This window comes from Peromyscus californicus, unplaced genomic scaffold (genome assembly GCF_007827085.1).
Source record: "Peromyscus californicus insignis strain IS unplaced genomic scaffold, ASM782708v3 Scaffold_12__1_contigs__length_115047231, whole genome shotgun sequence".
Taxonomy (NCBI): Eukaryota; Metazoa; Chordata; class Mammalia; order Rodentia; family Cricetidae; genus Peromyscus; species Peromyscus californicus.
Genome location: NW_026294413.1, coordinates 68,022,482 through 68,039,275, shown reverse-complemented (window position 1 = coordinate 68,039,275; position 16,794 = coordinate 68,022,482). Strand labels below are relative to the sequence as shown.

The 16,794-nt window shown below is 44.6% G+C and overlaps 2 protein-coding genes across 2 annotated transcripts; both read right to left on the bottom strand.

The window, feature by feature from the left end:
- Positions 1-2,239: 2,239 nt before the first annotated feature.
- Positions 2,240-5,114, bottom strand: LOC128107949 (granzyme-like protein 2). The gene is made up of 5 exons (XM_052734280.1): positions 5,060-5,114; positions 3,737-3,887; positions 3,266-3,398; positions 2,798-3,052; positions 2,240-2,392 (listed from the first exon to the last, which is right to left on the bottom strand). Exons 1-5 carry the CDS (start codon positions 5,112-5,114, stop codon positions 2,240-2,242), a joined length of 747 nt encoding a protein of 248 aa, XP_052590240.1.
- An 8,513-nt stretch (positions 5,115-13,627) lies between these two features.
- Positions 13,628-16,449, bottom strand: LOC128107947 (granzyme-like protein 2). Its single transcript, XM_052734279.1, has 5 exons — positions 16,395-16,449; positions 15,100-15,250; positions 14,652-14,784; positions 14,186-14,440; positions 13,628-13,780 (listed from the first exon to the last, which is right to left on the bottom strand). The coding sequence occupies exons 1-5, from the start codon at positions 16,447-16,449 to the stop codon at positions 13,628-13,630; spliced, it is 747 nt and encodes a 248-aa protein (XP_052590239.1).
- Between the last annotated feature and the right edge of the window lie 345 nt (positions 16,450-16,794).

The window sequence follows — 16,794 nt, the reverse complement described above, 5'->3', positions numbered from 1 at the left end:
CCACATGACCCATCAAAATCTCTCCTAGGCAGTTATCCAAAGGACTCTATAGCCTACGGCATGGATACCTGCACATCCATGTTCATGGCTGCCATATTTACAATAACTGGAAAATGGAAGCAGTCTAGCTGCCCATCAACTGATGGGTAGACAATAAAGATGTGGTACATATGAAAAAATAATATCTGCAGAAAAATGGATGGGATGGAAATAGTTTTTTCCTGAGTGAGCTAACCCAGGGCTCATAGGACAAAAACAATATGTTCTTTCTCATATGAGGATCCTAGCTCTGTGGATGTTTGGTGTGTCTAACATGGAGTAACTGTAGAAGCCAGAAAAACATGAAAAAAATAAGGGAGGGGAGAATATACCTTAAAGGAGAAGCAATAGTTGAAGGATATGTCTTCAGGAAGAAGGATATTGAAGTAGAAAGTTTTAGGCTGGAAGAGAGGCAGGGGATGGGAGCTGTAGGTTTGGGCTGGAAGGAAGAATTAACTGAGATAAAGAAAGTATGAAGAAACCGGATGGAAAGCCAGGTGTGTCTACCTGTGCAATAGCAGCCTCACTGTTTTGAGGATAGTCAGCAATCTTCTGGTCAGATTCAAGACCCACACCATGGGCTGCAGGGGACCCTGTCTGGTGCTGTAAGCCTGGCTTATAACCTGCAGGGGAGGCAGTAGACCCTTGTGGGGAGTGCATTTCTGATTATTAACTGAACTCACACAGCAGCAAACTAACTTTCAAATACCTATACTTTCCCCCACAGACAAAAGTGTCTCCCAGCCTTAATCAGAGATGTTGCTCCTTATGATGAATGCTGGTGAATGCCAAGATCATTGCTGCGCAAGATGTACAAAAATGTGGTGGCTGCCAGTCCATCCGTAATCAAGTCATTATACCATCCCCTCTGAGGCTCAGACCACATTATGGGAGAGGGCATGGGAAGTACGTAAGAGCTGGAATGTAGGGTAAAGGGCTGCCAAATTCCTTTCTCTAGACTTGATACAATTATTGCAATCATCAGTGCAGACCAACTGCAGTTACCAGCCCAGGGCCCACATAAGACCAGTCCTATCAACAATCAGTCAAAAAGGGGGAGGGACTTGCAGGGCCTAACTCTTTAGCTCTGAACTATTGGCTATTGATAGATTCTGGGAGATGACTGTCTTTAGTGTGTATCCACCGATGAACCTACCAGGCTCCAATAGATAGATCCAAACCACAGTTACACAGATGGTGTTTATTAATCTCAGGGGTCATAAAACTAAACACACAGATATGAACATGAGAGAGAGCTTTGTGAGGAGAGCCTAGGGTGCACAGGCATGTTAGGGATGTGAAAGGAGTTGAGAATGTTCAAGAAGCATTTCCAGGTCTGTTGCTATAGTCCCCACCTGAATGTCAATAAACAGCAGCTGAAACAAACAAACAAACAAACAAAAAACAAAAAAAAGAAGCATAGAATACACATGAGAAATTGTATAAAAATAGTTATCAGGTTGCCTCCATGACTAGGTGCACAAGCTGAATGAGACAGTAACTGTTCAGTGGATTAGTGGTGACTCAGCTCACACCAGGGCTCTGGGACAAGATGTATACACACATATATGAGAGTGCTGGGCTGGTCCTGTTGCACTGGAGGTGACTGTACAGATCTAGGCACACAACACTGATCCTCTGCTAAAGCTCCTGATCCGGGTGATGGAGCTGAGTCCCCCTGAGCAAGGTAAAGAGAGGTGGATGTAGTTCTGAGATGAGATGACAGATGGGGAGAGAGACCTTGGGGTGCTGGACCAGGAGACCTGGGAAGAGCCCGAGAGAACAGTGGACTTCCTAGGACTAGAGAAATTCCTTAGAGGAATGGGTAGAGTGGGAGGAAAGGGCTTTTGATCTTTCCTTCCCTTTGTAGTCTGTGAAATTTGGAGAAGAATTTGGAAGGAGGAAGGTATCCTTCTCAGACAGTCAGTTCTCTCCAGGACTGACAGTACTGGTCTATATAAGTGCTGTTCAAAAGCAGTCAGTGCACAGATATGAACAGGCTGAGTGAGAAGTATTTGGAGATAGCAAACATGAGACCAGGGGAGAGTGAAGAAGAAGCTGGTGAACAAAATTGTTTAAGTTTTGTATTCACAGAAGAGACTGATGTCAAGCTCCTTTTGTGAAGACAGATTTCTTTATTAAAATTCAGATAGCTGTACCCCAGGATGTTGAACACTGCCCCAGACACAGGGCTTGTCATCTAGGGTTGTTGAAGGAGTTTCATTGCTTCCTGAATCCAAGGTAGAAAGCTTGAGATTCTGGTGAATACCTCAGGAAGTTGTCCAGTACAGTGATGTTGGCTGACAATGCCCTGGGCCACATTGTTACACACAAATGGTCCTCCTGCATCTCTCTGTGAACAGAAAAATAGGAAGCCTTAGTAAATATTATCACCTCTTGCCAGACTGGTTTTCTCCCCCTTCATCTCTGTTCCCAGTAAGCCCTGGGTTTTCAGATGGAAAGGCTAAGTGCCACCATCAACCTCTGATCTGAATTGGATGGGGTTGATGAGCCCTGTCAGTCACTAACTGGAGTGTCCTTGCCTGGCTGTGTCCTTCAGTTTCACTGGACTCCAGCTCTCCTATTTTCCCATGGTGAAAGGACAGAAGATTGGCTCAGGGAAATGCTAGATCCCTGTAGGTTGATCCCTACTTAAACTCTAGACTAGCAGCAGCTGCACAGAGGGAGAAAGCCTGGCTGTGTGTGTGCAGTATGGCTCTGTTTCTTGGCAAACATTTGAAGATGGCCATGTCCTTACCTTACCAGTAGCCTTCTTCTCCTTGGGATTTCCCACACAGAGCTGGATGGAATCCTTGTAGTTTTTGTACATTCCTTGACATATCTGGCTTTTTTGAACTTCTAGTTTTACTTCCTGAAGTGTGTTAGGCAGACTACAATTCGGTAGGTTTCCCCAGCCTGCCACTATGCACATCTGGCCAGGTTTCACCTGGTCCTGGCTCTTCGGAAGGGCAATGGTCTTCACAACACCATTGAGTTTAGCTTTGTGTTTCAGCTTGTCAGAGAGATGAGGAATAATGGTTCAGGTCTGGCATTCTAAGCAAGCTTAAACCATGAATGGGGTTGCCTATACCTTCCCCACTTGCAAAGCCCCCCAAAGCCCCATTCTATGGCCCTGGGACTAATAGATCAGCCACTCAGGAGAGAGCACTGGACTGATACACTAGTACCCTGTGGAGTGCACCAAAAATAATCAGTAAAGTGGTACCTTCAGTAGCATGATGTCATTGACCAGTGTTTTTCTGTTAAAGTTCTTGTGAGGGATGGCTTTAAGAACCGAGATGTGTTGTGTGTTTTTCTGTTTCTTGATATCGTGAGCACCCAAGGTTACAGTTATATTCCTTGAAAATAAAATGGATGAAGTAAACATAGGAGCAATGAATCATTCTCTGGAATGCAGGTGTAAGGCTTAGCCTAAGTCAGAGCTTGGCTGAGTCAAATAGCAAGAAATTCATGGGGAAAGTTGTGTCCTAGGTCTTCAGAAACCTCCCCAGTCTTTCAGATCCTTCACTGACACCATGGTCCCGGGTCCTGAAACAGTCTAGACTGCTAAATGGGTTAAACAGTCAAATGGATTAAAGTGAAGTTGTTCTGGATCCTTGGTCTACATTTAGGGACCGCCCATACCTGTTGTTTTTGGTCAATCCCAGGCAACAAAGACCCAGTTGCTTCCCCTCACCTTCCATTACAGTGAGCAGCTGTCATTACGATGTCTTCTCTCACCAGGAAACCACCACATCGAAACTTGTCTGATTTGCTCTCATAAATCTCTAAAAATGCCATGTAGGGCCGGGAGTGGGGCTTGGACTCTGTACCCCAAGCGATTTCTCCTGAAAGAGAAAATTGGTTCTGAATTTCTGTGCATGTGGAAACTGTATCAAACCTGGTGGCTGGCATAAAGGACAGTTCATGCCAGGGGAGTCAGTTGGCTTGACATGGATGGAGAAGAGAGCTTTTGCAGAGACTGTCACACACTGAGAAAGGGCCCTGGCTTCTCTGTGGGTGTCACTCACTGTTTGCTGCATGATGCCACTTTTCCACTAGTTTTTAATTCTTCTTGTAATGATGGAGCCAAGAGTTTTTCCTGATCAAATTCAACCTCTTGTTCACATTAAGGAAGAATTCAGCATACATTATTCAGAAAATCTAGAATACATCCAACCAACTACAGTTGCTTTTCTGTCTCATGCTCCATCTGAAGTCCTGCTCACTTAAGCACTGGGCTGTGACTGAAGTAATCATGATGCTCTATTGGGTTAGAAAACTCTGGCTGCCTTTTCTCCATTCTGATTCACGATACACAGTGTACAACTTAGAAACAACAAGATTGTCTTAACCATGAGAAGCCCTCATTGCCCTATGCCAGTAGCTGGGAGGAGGGTTTTTAATGCAGTCTGAACTTCAGCATAGGATTGTCTTCTTAGGACATTGAAATAACCTTCAGCACTTGGAAGAACACAGAGGAGTTGGGATCCTAGTGAGATGGGGAGATGGGTGGGAGGATCCAGTGTCAGCCTTTCCATCAAGCTGTGAAGCAGGGATGAAGCCTCACTTTGCTGGCTCTGTTAGATTGTGGGGATCTGTCATGGAGCCCTGTATGGCTCAGAAGAACAGAGACAAGACAAAGGTGAAGCCTGGAACCAGAATAGACAGTTCTTCGAGTCTCAAATCCTGATTGCAGCCCTGGGATAAAGCTGCCATCTCTTAGGTCTGGCCAATTGGAACTTCCAGCCCTCATTTTCAACTGCATCTTTCCTCTAGGGTTCCAGGATATTTTTATAATTCCTCGCTGTTAGATGACTGAGATCTCACTCACCAGGTGACATTACAAGTATTTCCTGGTGATTTCAGAGCCCTCTTTATCCAGTCCTGGAGCTGGGGCTCAGGAAAATTCTCAGGTGAACCGAGTGAGGAGCAGACCTTAGACACAGCCTGACTGGGGCACTATGGAAGTGTCCCTGGTGACACATTTCAGACTCTAGAGAAGGGAATGGCTGCTTACCTCCTTCAGTGCTGACTGGCAGGACAGCCACCAGGAGAAGCAGGAGCAGGAACATCTCCTTCAGGGGTCTGACCAGTTCTCAACTGTCACCTGTCTATGCCTCACAACTTTTAAACCATTAGGTGTGGAAAGAGGGCCAGGGTCAGTGGCCACTAATTTCCTGTGTGGTATTTAAGATCTGAGTTCTTGCTGCATCTGTGTGGTGAATGTACAGGAAGCACTTTGTCAGTCAGTTGCTGGTGGGCATGACCACATTCCCAGAGGAATGCTGGACTCTGAGAAGGGAGCAAGAGTCTCCTGAGGCTTTCCACATCAAACAGAGAGGGATTCCCCTTCTCCTGTCAGTGATCAGGGAATTTCAATATGATGCCTCTGTGCCTTGAATTTGTGATCATGCATTTATCTTCTTTAAAAGTAACATTTCTATATCCCTTAGTACTATCTGTGTTTAGCTTATTTTTTTCAAGAGCACAAGGGCCTTTTTTTTTTTTTTCAAGATTCAAAAGTGCCCTTCTAAGATAATACCCTAGGAAAAAGTTGGGTCACCTATTAACATCTCAAGAGCTTTGAACTCTATTGGGGGATGGCTGTGGGGTAAGGACTTAGGATGAAGTGTTAGTGTGATGTTGACACTGTGAGGAGGTAAGGAAATGACAGAGTAGGGAAGCCAGTAGAACGGACTTGACAGACCAACATTCAGGGTCCCATGCCAGTCTATAAAGACATTTCAAAGGTTTAAAATATTTCGTCAGCAAAGGAGTTAGTGGCAGGAAGCAGAGATGAAGAGCAGAAACAAAGCTGTGCTGTTCCTGCCCAGAGTCTGCATTACTCTTTCCACACTGTCAAGGCAATCTGGTCTCCAGGGAAGAAGGTGATGGAGGCAAAGGTATTTCCTGTTTGCTCTCTGTCTCTGCTGAGGAATCAGCTCCTCTCTCTCTCTGTCTCCCCTGAGGAACCAACCTCTCTCTCTGAGTGTCTCTGCTGAGGAACCAGCTTCTCTTTCTGTCTCTCCTGAGGAATTAGCTCTAGTTCCTCTTGCAATTTTTATACGGAGATTCTTTTAAAGTAAAACTCAAGTGTACTTCTTGGAACACCAGAGTTCACTTGATACTTGAGATAGCTTTTCTGGACATTCTTGTCATTTAGTACAGACACAGGAGACCTCTGATGTAAGCTGCATGCTGACTTGGCATCTGTCACAGCAAAGCTGGAATATTCTAACATATTGTCATCTTCTTTCTCTTAAGGGGTATGAAAGGGTTTATTATTATCTTGTTCCCATGTTAATTTACTTGTATCATCTATCTCCAATTTGCAAACGATGAACCCATTCAGTAATGTTGGAATAATTATTAAAAATCTGTGTGATCCAATATATCTACTAAAACAAAATCTATGAGGTTATACACATAGCAAATGAAAGATGCTAGATTATAATGTTACTCCTGCAGCAGCTGGTTATCATTTAGGTGCATCTGGTCCCAGTCTTTCACAATTTCTACTTCTGATTTCTTACATCTTGATAGTGTCATCACAATTTTCTGGTAGTTAAACAACTTTTGAGTGATTGGAGCAGGCTCTTGGGCTAGCATTCTGCCTCACTCTTGGCTCACAACCTCATTATCTCAGGGCTTGTTGGGACCAGGTCACACTGTCAAGCAGCCACACTGTGAGTGTCCTTCCTGCTCCCTGTGGCTTTTCTCAGAGGTGACAGCTGTTCTGTCCAAGAGATGGAAAATATGTACCTGAGATTGGACACTATGTCGTGAATGAATTGAGTTTGCTGGTGTGTAGATTTCACTAATAAATTTGTGATTTCTTTAGGACTTTGTGAGTAGAATGAAGGGAAACAAATGGGCCCACATTTGAATGGGATAGTGTATGTATGTGAGTGAGATGTCTAGAGGGTAATCATCAAATGGCAATATATGATTGGGATAGTGTATATGTACAGTGTGTGTGAGTGAGAGGTCCAGTAGGTAATGGCAAATGAGTCGAGAAAACTGCATGAACATAATGTGTGAAAAATTCTCACGTTTGAAGGGAAAAAAAATCACCGAAGTCCTCCCATGAGCTTAGTGGACCCTAAGTAGGATGAATTCAGACAAGTATCTAGGCCATGCAAGCACTTTCACTTGTGTCTTAGTCCACCCTGTCCGTTCTTGCCCCAGCTCTATCTTTAGATAGTGCCATGGGCCTCTGTCACCCACAACTTCTGTTACCGTATTAAGGTCACAGTGGAGCAAGGTGGACTTGAGACCCTGCCAGGATGTGACTGGAGACCTATGCCAAGACTACACTTGGAATCTTCTTCCTATGCATGGAAACTGAAAGATCCAGGGAGAAGGAAGTCTTATCAACACTTTATCTGAACAGGGGATGGTGCCACCCACCTTCTCTAGGCAACATCTTATTCCATAAAGGTTTGATTACTTATAATCTCACAGATTGTTTAAAAGCAAACAATTGCCATTGTTTAAAAATGTAAAAACACAAGATTAATAATTTTAGCTGTTTTCACGAATAAAGTGCAATGGTGTTGTGTAGACCCACCACAGCCTTGTACAGCTATCAACAACATTCTTCTTAGACATTTTTTAATCTCTCCATTTGGAGACACTGATCCTGTATGATAATGCTGTCCTGTTGCTCTGCCTGTCTGAATCTGTTTGTGTCTCTGTTGATCTATGAGAGACTGTGTACATACACCAGCATCCTAAGTATGATACTACCTTATGTTTCACACATGGTTGTTAGTTTTTTTTTTTTTTACCAACCAGATGCTCTTAGATAGGTCAGGACTATGCTGAGGCCTAGAGAATGGAGAAAGTGTTAAAACCAGAGTGAGAGCAGGGAGGGGTAAGGTGATGAAAGAAAAGCCTGCCTGAATTCATCTCTCTGATCTGGAAACCTAGGAGAGGAGGCATCTTCCAGGAGGGAGTTTGCTCTCATGCTCTCCTGAGTTTTTTAAGATAGACTTCAGGGGTCTGGGTTTCCAAAACCACAGTTTTGGTTGTTTTGGAAGAAAAACATGAGAATTACAGTTTTTAAAGTGACAAACGGATGTCATCAGACTCATCTGAGAAAAGCCTGAGGTCTTGCACTGTCCTCTGTTCTTGTCTCCAAGGAGTAAACATCCCCAGTTAAGGTGATGCTGTTGACCCACCTGGGCCTTCCTCCCTCCTCTCTTCTATAGAACCCACCACTGCAAGCACAATGGTCCATGCAGTTGAGGGATTTGCTGCATGGCTTCCAGAAACCACACTCAAAGGCTTGAGTGTCTGCTGAGCTGCTCATGTGTCTGAGGACTGCATCTTCCTCACTGGTTTGCCTGGGGCTGTGACAGGAGTTCCCATCTTAAGGTGGATTCCCACAGGAGAGGATCCTGGGAAATGAATGGACTAGCAAGCACATGAAGATGGCAGCTGAAGAACTGGAGAGGAGGTGTTAGGTGTGGGGAAGACAGTGGTCCTGAGAGGATGGTGACTATGACAGCCGTCCTGCAGTAAGGACTACCAGTCTGCCTAGTGGGACTTTCTCCTTGTGGTTCCTGAGATGGGTCAGAAGAGGGCAAAGGAGTCTATGTGAAAGGATGCTCTCTAGTGCAGGGTGTGCTGTACAGAACCCATGGACACTGTTTGATTTGATACTGAGAATCCTTTGTGGGGAATTCTTTGGTTCAGAGATGACAAATGACCCATTCCAGACATTCATTCAATTAAAAAGTCACAACAACACAGGGGTCTTGTAGCAACAGGTTATCCAACAGTCCTACTTCCCTGGGATGCGTGTCTGTTTGGAAATCCCAGGGAGTTAGGTTTCAAGTCAGTGGACAGAGAAGGAATAGGTCAATTGGTTCCACATGAGAAATCCTCTCTACATATATATTCCAGCAGAGGAAGCATCATAAAAAATACTTAATCATAGGAGCATCAGCTAAGAGTGGAGACCTGGGATCTGAATTAACTGTGTTCCTGAATTAACTAACAAGATGCTGTGTGGTTACTTCCTTTCTGGGTCCTCCCTTTTCATGGAGGTGGGTAGTGTATATTTGCTCCTTTAAACATTTTCTTTTATTATCCATGGTATTTTCATGAAATAAAAGTGAACGCCATAGGAAATATTTAATACTCATGATCCTGTATGATTAAATGGTATGGGTGGGTATCTTTATTCTTTTCCCCCTCACCCTTTATAGGCAGCTCCAGAATTCGAATGTTCTAAGGTGTGATGGAATCAGAATGGCAAGTACTGGTCTAGTAGGACAATCCTGTAGGTACCGTGTGATGGGAAGTACTGGAGAGCTGGGAACTGAGGCCTGGGAATCAAGAAGTCTGCTGTTGCTGCTTCACAGTAGAATCCTCAATGCCACAAGCTCAAAGCCTTTTGTGGTGAGGGTACACCAGGAACCAGTCAGCGTCTGTGGTAAAAATGAATGTGAACCTCGACTGGAATCCATTATTTCAAGTTTAACATTTTATTTACTTATTTATTTTACAGCTGGACCACAGTTTTCCATCCCCCATCTCCTCCCAGTCCCTCACACCACCTCTTCTCTGTTCACCCCGCCCCCTCTCCTTTTCTGTTTCTATTCAGTAAAGAGCAGGTCTCCAGTGGATATTTACCAAACATGGTATATCAAGTTGAGGTTAAGACTTAGAACCTTGCCATGTATTAAGACTGAACAAGGTAAGCCAGTAGGAGGAACAGGATCCCAAAAGTCAGCAAAAGGGTCAGAGACAGCACCTGTTCCTGCTACTGGGTGTCCCACAAGAGGACCAAGCCACACAACTGTCACATATATACACGGTCAGTCCAATGCAGGCTCCCTGGTTGTCGGTTCAGTCTCTATGAACTCCTATGAGTCCAGGATTGCTGATTCTGTGGATTTTCTTGTGATGTCCTTGACTCCTCTGACTCCCACAGTCCTTCCTCTCTCTTCAGCAGGATTCTCTGAGCTCAGGCTATTATTTGAGTGTGGGTCTCTGCATGTGTTGGTTGGAATCCATTTTTTTGTTGTTCAAAAGTAAAGAAGGGTCTTTGAAGAGGCTAGTTGTTAGTCCAGGTATTATTGTAAAATGGAACTAGCAAGTGACAATATTTTAGTTTTTTTTTTTAAATTTATTTATTATGTATACAGTGTTCTGCTTGCGTATATCCCTTCAGGCCAGAAGAGGGAGCCAGATCACATTACAGATGGTTATGAGCCACCATGTGGTTGCTGGGAATTGAACTCAGGACCTCTGGAAGAACAGCCAGTGCTCTTAACCTCTGAGCCATCTCTCCAGCCCCCATATTTTAGTTTTCTAAACAGAAAAAACATAGCATCATATTTTAACAAATTACATGTGAAGTCCATAATCCTTATATGTGTGTATGTGTATACATATATAATTCAACTATTTATTTTATGTCTTGGCCACAGCCTTCCTTCCATCCTCCCATTCAAGTCTCCACATTCCCCCCATTCCCACCTTCCTATACCCTCTTCTTCTGTTTCTATTCAGGGAAGGGCAGGGCAGGTCTCCCATGAGTACTAATAAAACATGACATATCAAGTTGTAGCAAGGATAAGCACCTCCCCTTGTATTAAGGCTAAGCAAGGCAATTCAGTATGAGGAGTAGGGTCCCAAAAGCAAGTAAAAGAGTCAGAGACAGTCGGTGTTCCTGCTGTTAGGAGTCCCACAAGAAGACCAGCTACACAACAGTCACATATATACCAAGTGATTAGGTCGGTTCCATTCAGTGTCCCTGGTTGTCTGTTCAGTCTCTGCTAGCCCTTGGAGTCCAGGTTAGTTGATTGTGTGAGCCTTCCTGTGGTGTCCTTGATCTAGGCAACATACTAAAATTGTTCTCCTCTGAAACCTCTCGAGCCAGACCCCTATAGTTCAAATCTTCCATGTTCCTACTAGTATGGCCAATTAAGCAGTGTTTAAAGGATTGCACTGCTTTCTTTCCTAACCCAAAGTAGCAATGTCCAATTCCTCCAAAGGAAACTATGGTCAAGACTATGACAACAATACCCCACTCCTGGTACCAGCTTCTGTCTTAGTTAGGATGTGGGGAGACACCATGACGATGACAACAGCTTTTATAAAGGAAACATTTAATCTGCATAGCTTATGGTTTAGAAGGTTTAGTCCATTATCATCACGGCAGGCAACACGGTGGCATGCAGGCAGGCATGGTGCTGGAGAAGGGTCTGAGATTTCTACATCTTGATCCAAGCACAACAAAAAGTGAACTGTCATACTGAGCAGAGCTTGAGCAAAGGAGACCTCAAAGCCCACCCAAAAGTGACATATTTACTCCAACAGCCACTTCTTCTAGTAGTGCCATTCTCTATGAACTTATGGTGACCAGTTACATTCAAACCTCCAGAAATAGGACAACATAGGTAGTAAAGAAGGGGACTATTGAAATAGAAAGGTTAGGCTGGAAGAGAGGCAGGGGATGGGAGCTGTAGGTTTGGGCTGGAGGGAAGAATTAACTGAGATAAGAAAGTATGAAGAAACCGTATGGAAAACCAGGTGGGCAATAGCAGCTTCACTGTTTTGAGGGTAACAAACTGCCCTCTGATCAGATTCAAGACCCACACCATGGGCTGCAGGGGCCCTGCCTGGTGCTGTAAGCCTGGCTTATAACCTACAGGGGAGGGAGTAGGCCCATGTTGGGGGTGCATTTCTGATTATTAACTGAACTCACACAGCAGCAAACTGACTTCCAAATATCAATGCTTTTCCCCATAGACAAAAGTGTCTTCTGGTCTCAATCAGAGATGCTGCTCCTTGTGATGAATGCTGGTGAATGCCGAGATCAACGCTGCCCAAGATATACAAACATGTGATGGTCGTGAGTCCATATATAATCCAGAGGCTTATACACCCCTTCTAAGGCTCAGAGAACATCATGGGAGAGGGCATGGGAAGTATGTAAGAGCTGAAATGTAGGGTGAAGGGCTTCAAAATTTCTTTCTTTAGACTTGATACAATTATTGCAATTATCAGTTCAGACCAACTGTAGTTACCAGCACTGGGGTCACATAAGACCAGTCCTGTCAACAATCAGTCAAGAAATGGGGAGGGGCTTGCCAGGCCTCACTCTTTAGCTCTGAACTATTGGCTATTGAAAGATTCTGAGAGAGGAGGAAATCACTGTCTTTAGTGTGTATCCACCAATTAGCCTACAGGGAACCAATGGATAGATCCAAAACCACACTTACACAGTTGATCTTTGTTAATAACAGTGGGTCATAAAAATAAATACAAAGATGTGAATGTGAGAGACAGACTTGTGAGGAGAGCCTAGGGTGTATAAGGATGTTAGGGAGGTGAGAGGTTTTGAGAATGTTCAAGAAGCACAGAATAGGTGTGAGAAATTGTATAAAAATAGTTATCAGGATGTCATCCATGACTAGGTGCACAAGCTGAATGAGACAGTAATTGTTCAGTGGATTGCTCGTGACTCAGCTCACACCAGGGTTCTGGGACAAGATGTATACACACGTATATGAGAGTGCTGGGCTGGTCCAGCTGCACTGGAGGTGACTATACAGATCTAGGCACACAACACTGATCCTCTGCTAGAGCTCCTGATCTGGGTGATGGAGCTGTCATGTGTCATCGCCTGAGTCCTTTAGGGCAAAGTAAAGAGAGGTGGATGCAGTTCTGAGATGAGAGGACAGCTGGGGAGAGAGACCTTGGGGTGCTGGACCAGGAGACCTGGGAGGAGCCTGAGAGAGCAGTGGACTTCCTAGGACTGTAGAAATTCCTTAGAAGAATGGGTAGAGTGGGAGGTAAGGACTTTTGATCTTTCCTTCTCTTTGTAGTCTGTTAAATTTGGAGAAGAATTTGGAAAGGAAGCAGGCATCCTTGTCAGACAGTAGTGTATTTACTGTCTCCAGGACTGACAGTACTGGTCTATATAAGTGCTGTTTGGATGCAGTCAGTGCATAGGTATGAACAGGCTTAGTGAGAAGTGTAGCTTGAGTTTTCCTGCCTGGCCCACAGTCAGGACAAATCTCTCTCACCTGCCAGTACCACAGCCGCTCAGACCCGACCAAGTAAACACAGAGACTTATATTGGTTACAAACTGTATGGCCGTGGCAGGCTTCTTGCTAACTCTTCTTACAGCTTCAATTAATCCATTTCCATTAATCTATACCTTGCCACATGGCTTGTGGCTTACCAGCATCTTCACATGCTGTTTGTCATCTTGGCGGCTGGCAGTGTCTCTCTGACTCAGCCTTCCACTTCCCAGCTTTATTCTCCTCCTTGTCCCGCCTACACTTCCTCCTGCCTGACTACTGCCCAATCAGTGTTTTATTTACCAACCAATCAGAGCAACACATTTCCCATACAGAACATCCCACAGCAGAGAAGTATTTGGAGATAGCAAACATGAGAACAGGGGAGGGTGAAGAAGAAGATGGTGAACAAAATTGTTAAAGATGTGCTTTCTCGGAAGAGACTGATGTTAGCTCTTTTGTAAAGACAGATTTCTTTATTAAGTTTCAGGTAGCTGTACCCCAGGAAGTTGGATACTACCCTAGACACAGGGCTTGTCATCTAGGGTTGTTGAAGCAGTTTCATTTTTTCTTGAATCCAAGGTAGAAAGCTAGAGATTCTGGTGAATACCCGAGGAGGTTTTCCAGTACAATAGTGATGACTGACAATGCCCTGGGCCACATTGTGACACACAAAGGGTCCCCCTGAATCTCCCTGTGGATGGAAAAATGGGAAATCTTAGTAAATATCATCACCTCTTGCCAGAATGGTTTTCCGCCCATTCTTCTATGTTCCCAGTAAGCCCTGAGTTTTCAGATGGAAAGGCTAAGTGCCGTCATCAGCCTCAGTCCTGATGGGATGGAGGTTGATGAGCTCTGTCACTCACTAACTGGAGTGTCCTTGCCTGGCTGTGTCCTTCACTTTCACTGGACTCCAGCTCTCCTATTTTCCCATGGTGAAAGGACAGAAGATTGGCTCAGGGAAATGCTAGATCCCTGTAGGTTGATCCCTACATAAACTCTAGACTAGCAGCAGCTGCACAGAGGGAGAAAGCCTGGCTGTGTGTGTGCAGTATGGCCCTGTTTCTGGGCAAACATTTGAAGATGGTCATGTCCTTACCCCAGCAGTAGCCTTCTTCTCCTTAGGATTTCCCACACAGATCTGGATGGAGTCCTTGTAGTTTTTGGACATTTCTTGGCATGTCTGACTTTTTTGAACTTCTAGTTTTACTTCCTGAAGTGTGTTAGACAGGTTACAATTGGCCAGTTTTCCCCAGCCTGCCACTGTGCACACCTGCCCAGGTTTCACCCAGTCCTGGCTCTTCGGAAGGGCAATGGTCTTCACAACACCATTGAGTTTAGCTTTGTGTTTCAGCTGGTTAGAAAGATGAAGATTAATGGTTCAGGTCCGGCACTCTCAGCAAGCTTAAACCATGAATGGGGTTCCCTGTACCTTCCCCACTTTCAAAGCCCCCCAAATACTCACTCTATTGCTGTGAGAACAAATGGATCAGCCACCCAGAGGAGAGGACTGGACTGATACACTAGTAACCTGTGGAGCGCACCAGAGGTCAGTAAAATGGTACCTTTAGTAGCATGATGTCATTGGCCAGTGTTTTACTGTTGAAGTTCTTGTGAGGGATGGCTTTAAGAACTGAGATGTGTTGTGTGTTTTTCTGTTTCTTGATATTGTGAGCACCCAAGGTTACAGTTATATTCCTTGAAAATAAAATGGATGAAGTAAACATATGAGCAATGAATCATTCTCTGGAATGCAGGTGTAAGGCTTAGCCTAAGTCAGAATTGGCTGAGTCAAATAGCAAGAAATTCATGGGGAAAGTTGTGTCCTTGGTCTTCAGAAACCTCCCCAGCCTGTTAAATCCTTCACTGACACCATGGTCCCACGTCTTATAACAGCCTAGGTCAAATAGATTAAAGTGAGTTTGCTCTTGACCCTTGGTCTATTTTTAGGGACAACCCATACCAGTTATTTGTTCAGTCCCAGGCAGCAAAGACCCAGTTGCTTCTCCTCACCTTCCATTACAGTGAGCGGCTGTCATTACGATGTCTTCTCTCACCAGGAAACCACCACATCGAAACTTGTCTGATTTGCTCTCATAAAACTCTAAAAATGCCATGTAGGGCCGGGAGTGGGGTTTGGACTCTGTACCCCAAAAGATCTCTCCTGAAAGAGAAAATTGGTTCTGAATTTCTGTGCATGTGGAAACTGTGCACCACACCTGGTGGCTGGCATAAGGGACAGTTCATGCCAGGGGAGTCAGTTGGCTTGACATGGATGGAGAAGAGAGCTTTTGCAGAGGCTGTCACACACTGAGAAAGGGCCATGGCTTCTGTGGGTGTCATTCAGGGTTTGCTGCATGATGCCACTTTTCCACTAATTTACAGTTTCTCTTTGTAGTAATGAGGGAGACAAGAGTTTTCTCTGAATCAAATTCAAGCTCATGTTCACATTAAGGAAGAATTCAGCATACATTGTTCAGAAAATCTAGAATACATCCAACCAACTACAGTTACTTCTCTGTCTTGTGCTCTATCTGGAGTCCTGCTCACTTAAGCACTGGGCTGTGCCTGAAGCAAACATGATGCTCTATTGTATAAAAACTCTGGCTAGATTTTCTCCATTCTGATTCACGATACATAGTGTACTACTTAGAAACCATAAGATTGTCTTCACCATGAGAAGTTCTCATGTGTCCTATGCCAGTAGCTGGGAGGAGAGTTCTAATGCAGTCTGAACTTCAGCATAGGATTGTCATCCTAGGACATTGAAATAACCTTCAGCACTTGGAAGAACACAGAGGAGTTGGGATCCTAGTGAGATGGGGAGATGGGTGGGAGGATCCAGTGTCAGCCTGTTCCCATCAAGCTGTGTTAGATTGTGGGGATCTGTCATGGAGCCCTATATGGCTCAGAAGAACAGAGACAAGACAAAGGTGAAGCCTGAAACCAAAATAGACAGTTCTTCTTGTCTCAAATCCTGATTGCAGCCATGGGATAAAGCTGCCATCTCTTAGGTCTGGCCAATTGGAACTTCCAGCCTTCATATTCAACTGCATCTTTCCTCTAGGGTCCCAGGATATTTTTATAATTCCTCACTGTTAGATGACTGAGATCTCACTCACCAAGTGACATTACAAGTATTTCCTGGTGTTTTCAGAGCCCTCTTTATCCAGTCCTGGAGCTGGGGCTCAGGAAAATTCTCAGGTGAACCGAGTGAGGAGCAGACCTTAGACACAGCCTGACTGGGGCACTATGGAAGTGTCCCTGGTGACACATTTCAGACTCTAGAGAAGGGAATGGCTGCTTACCTCCTTCAGTGCTGACTGGCAGGACAGCCACCAGGAGAAGCAGGAGCAGGAACATCTTCTTCAGGGGTCTGACCAGTTCTCAATTGTCACCTGTCTATGCCTCACAACTTTTAAACCATTAGGTGTGGAAAGAGGGCCAGGGTCAGTGGCCACTATTTCCTGTGTGAAATTTAAGATCTGAGTTCTTGCTGCATCTGTGTGGTGAATGTACAGGAAGCACTTTGTCAGTCAGTTGCTGGTGGGCATGACCACATTCCCAGAGGAATGCTGGACTCTGAGAAGGGAGCAAGAGTCTCCTGAGGCTTTCCACATCAAACAGAGAGGGATTCCCCTTCTCCTGTCAGTGATCAGGGAATTTCAATATGATGCCTTTGTGTCTTGAATTTGTGATCAGGCAATT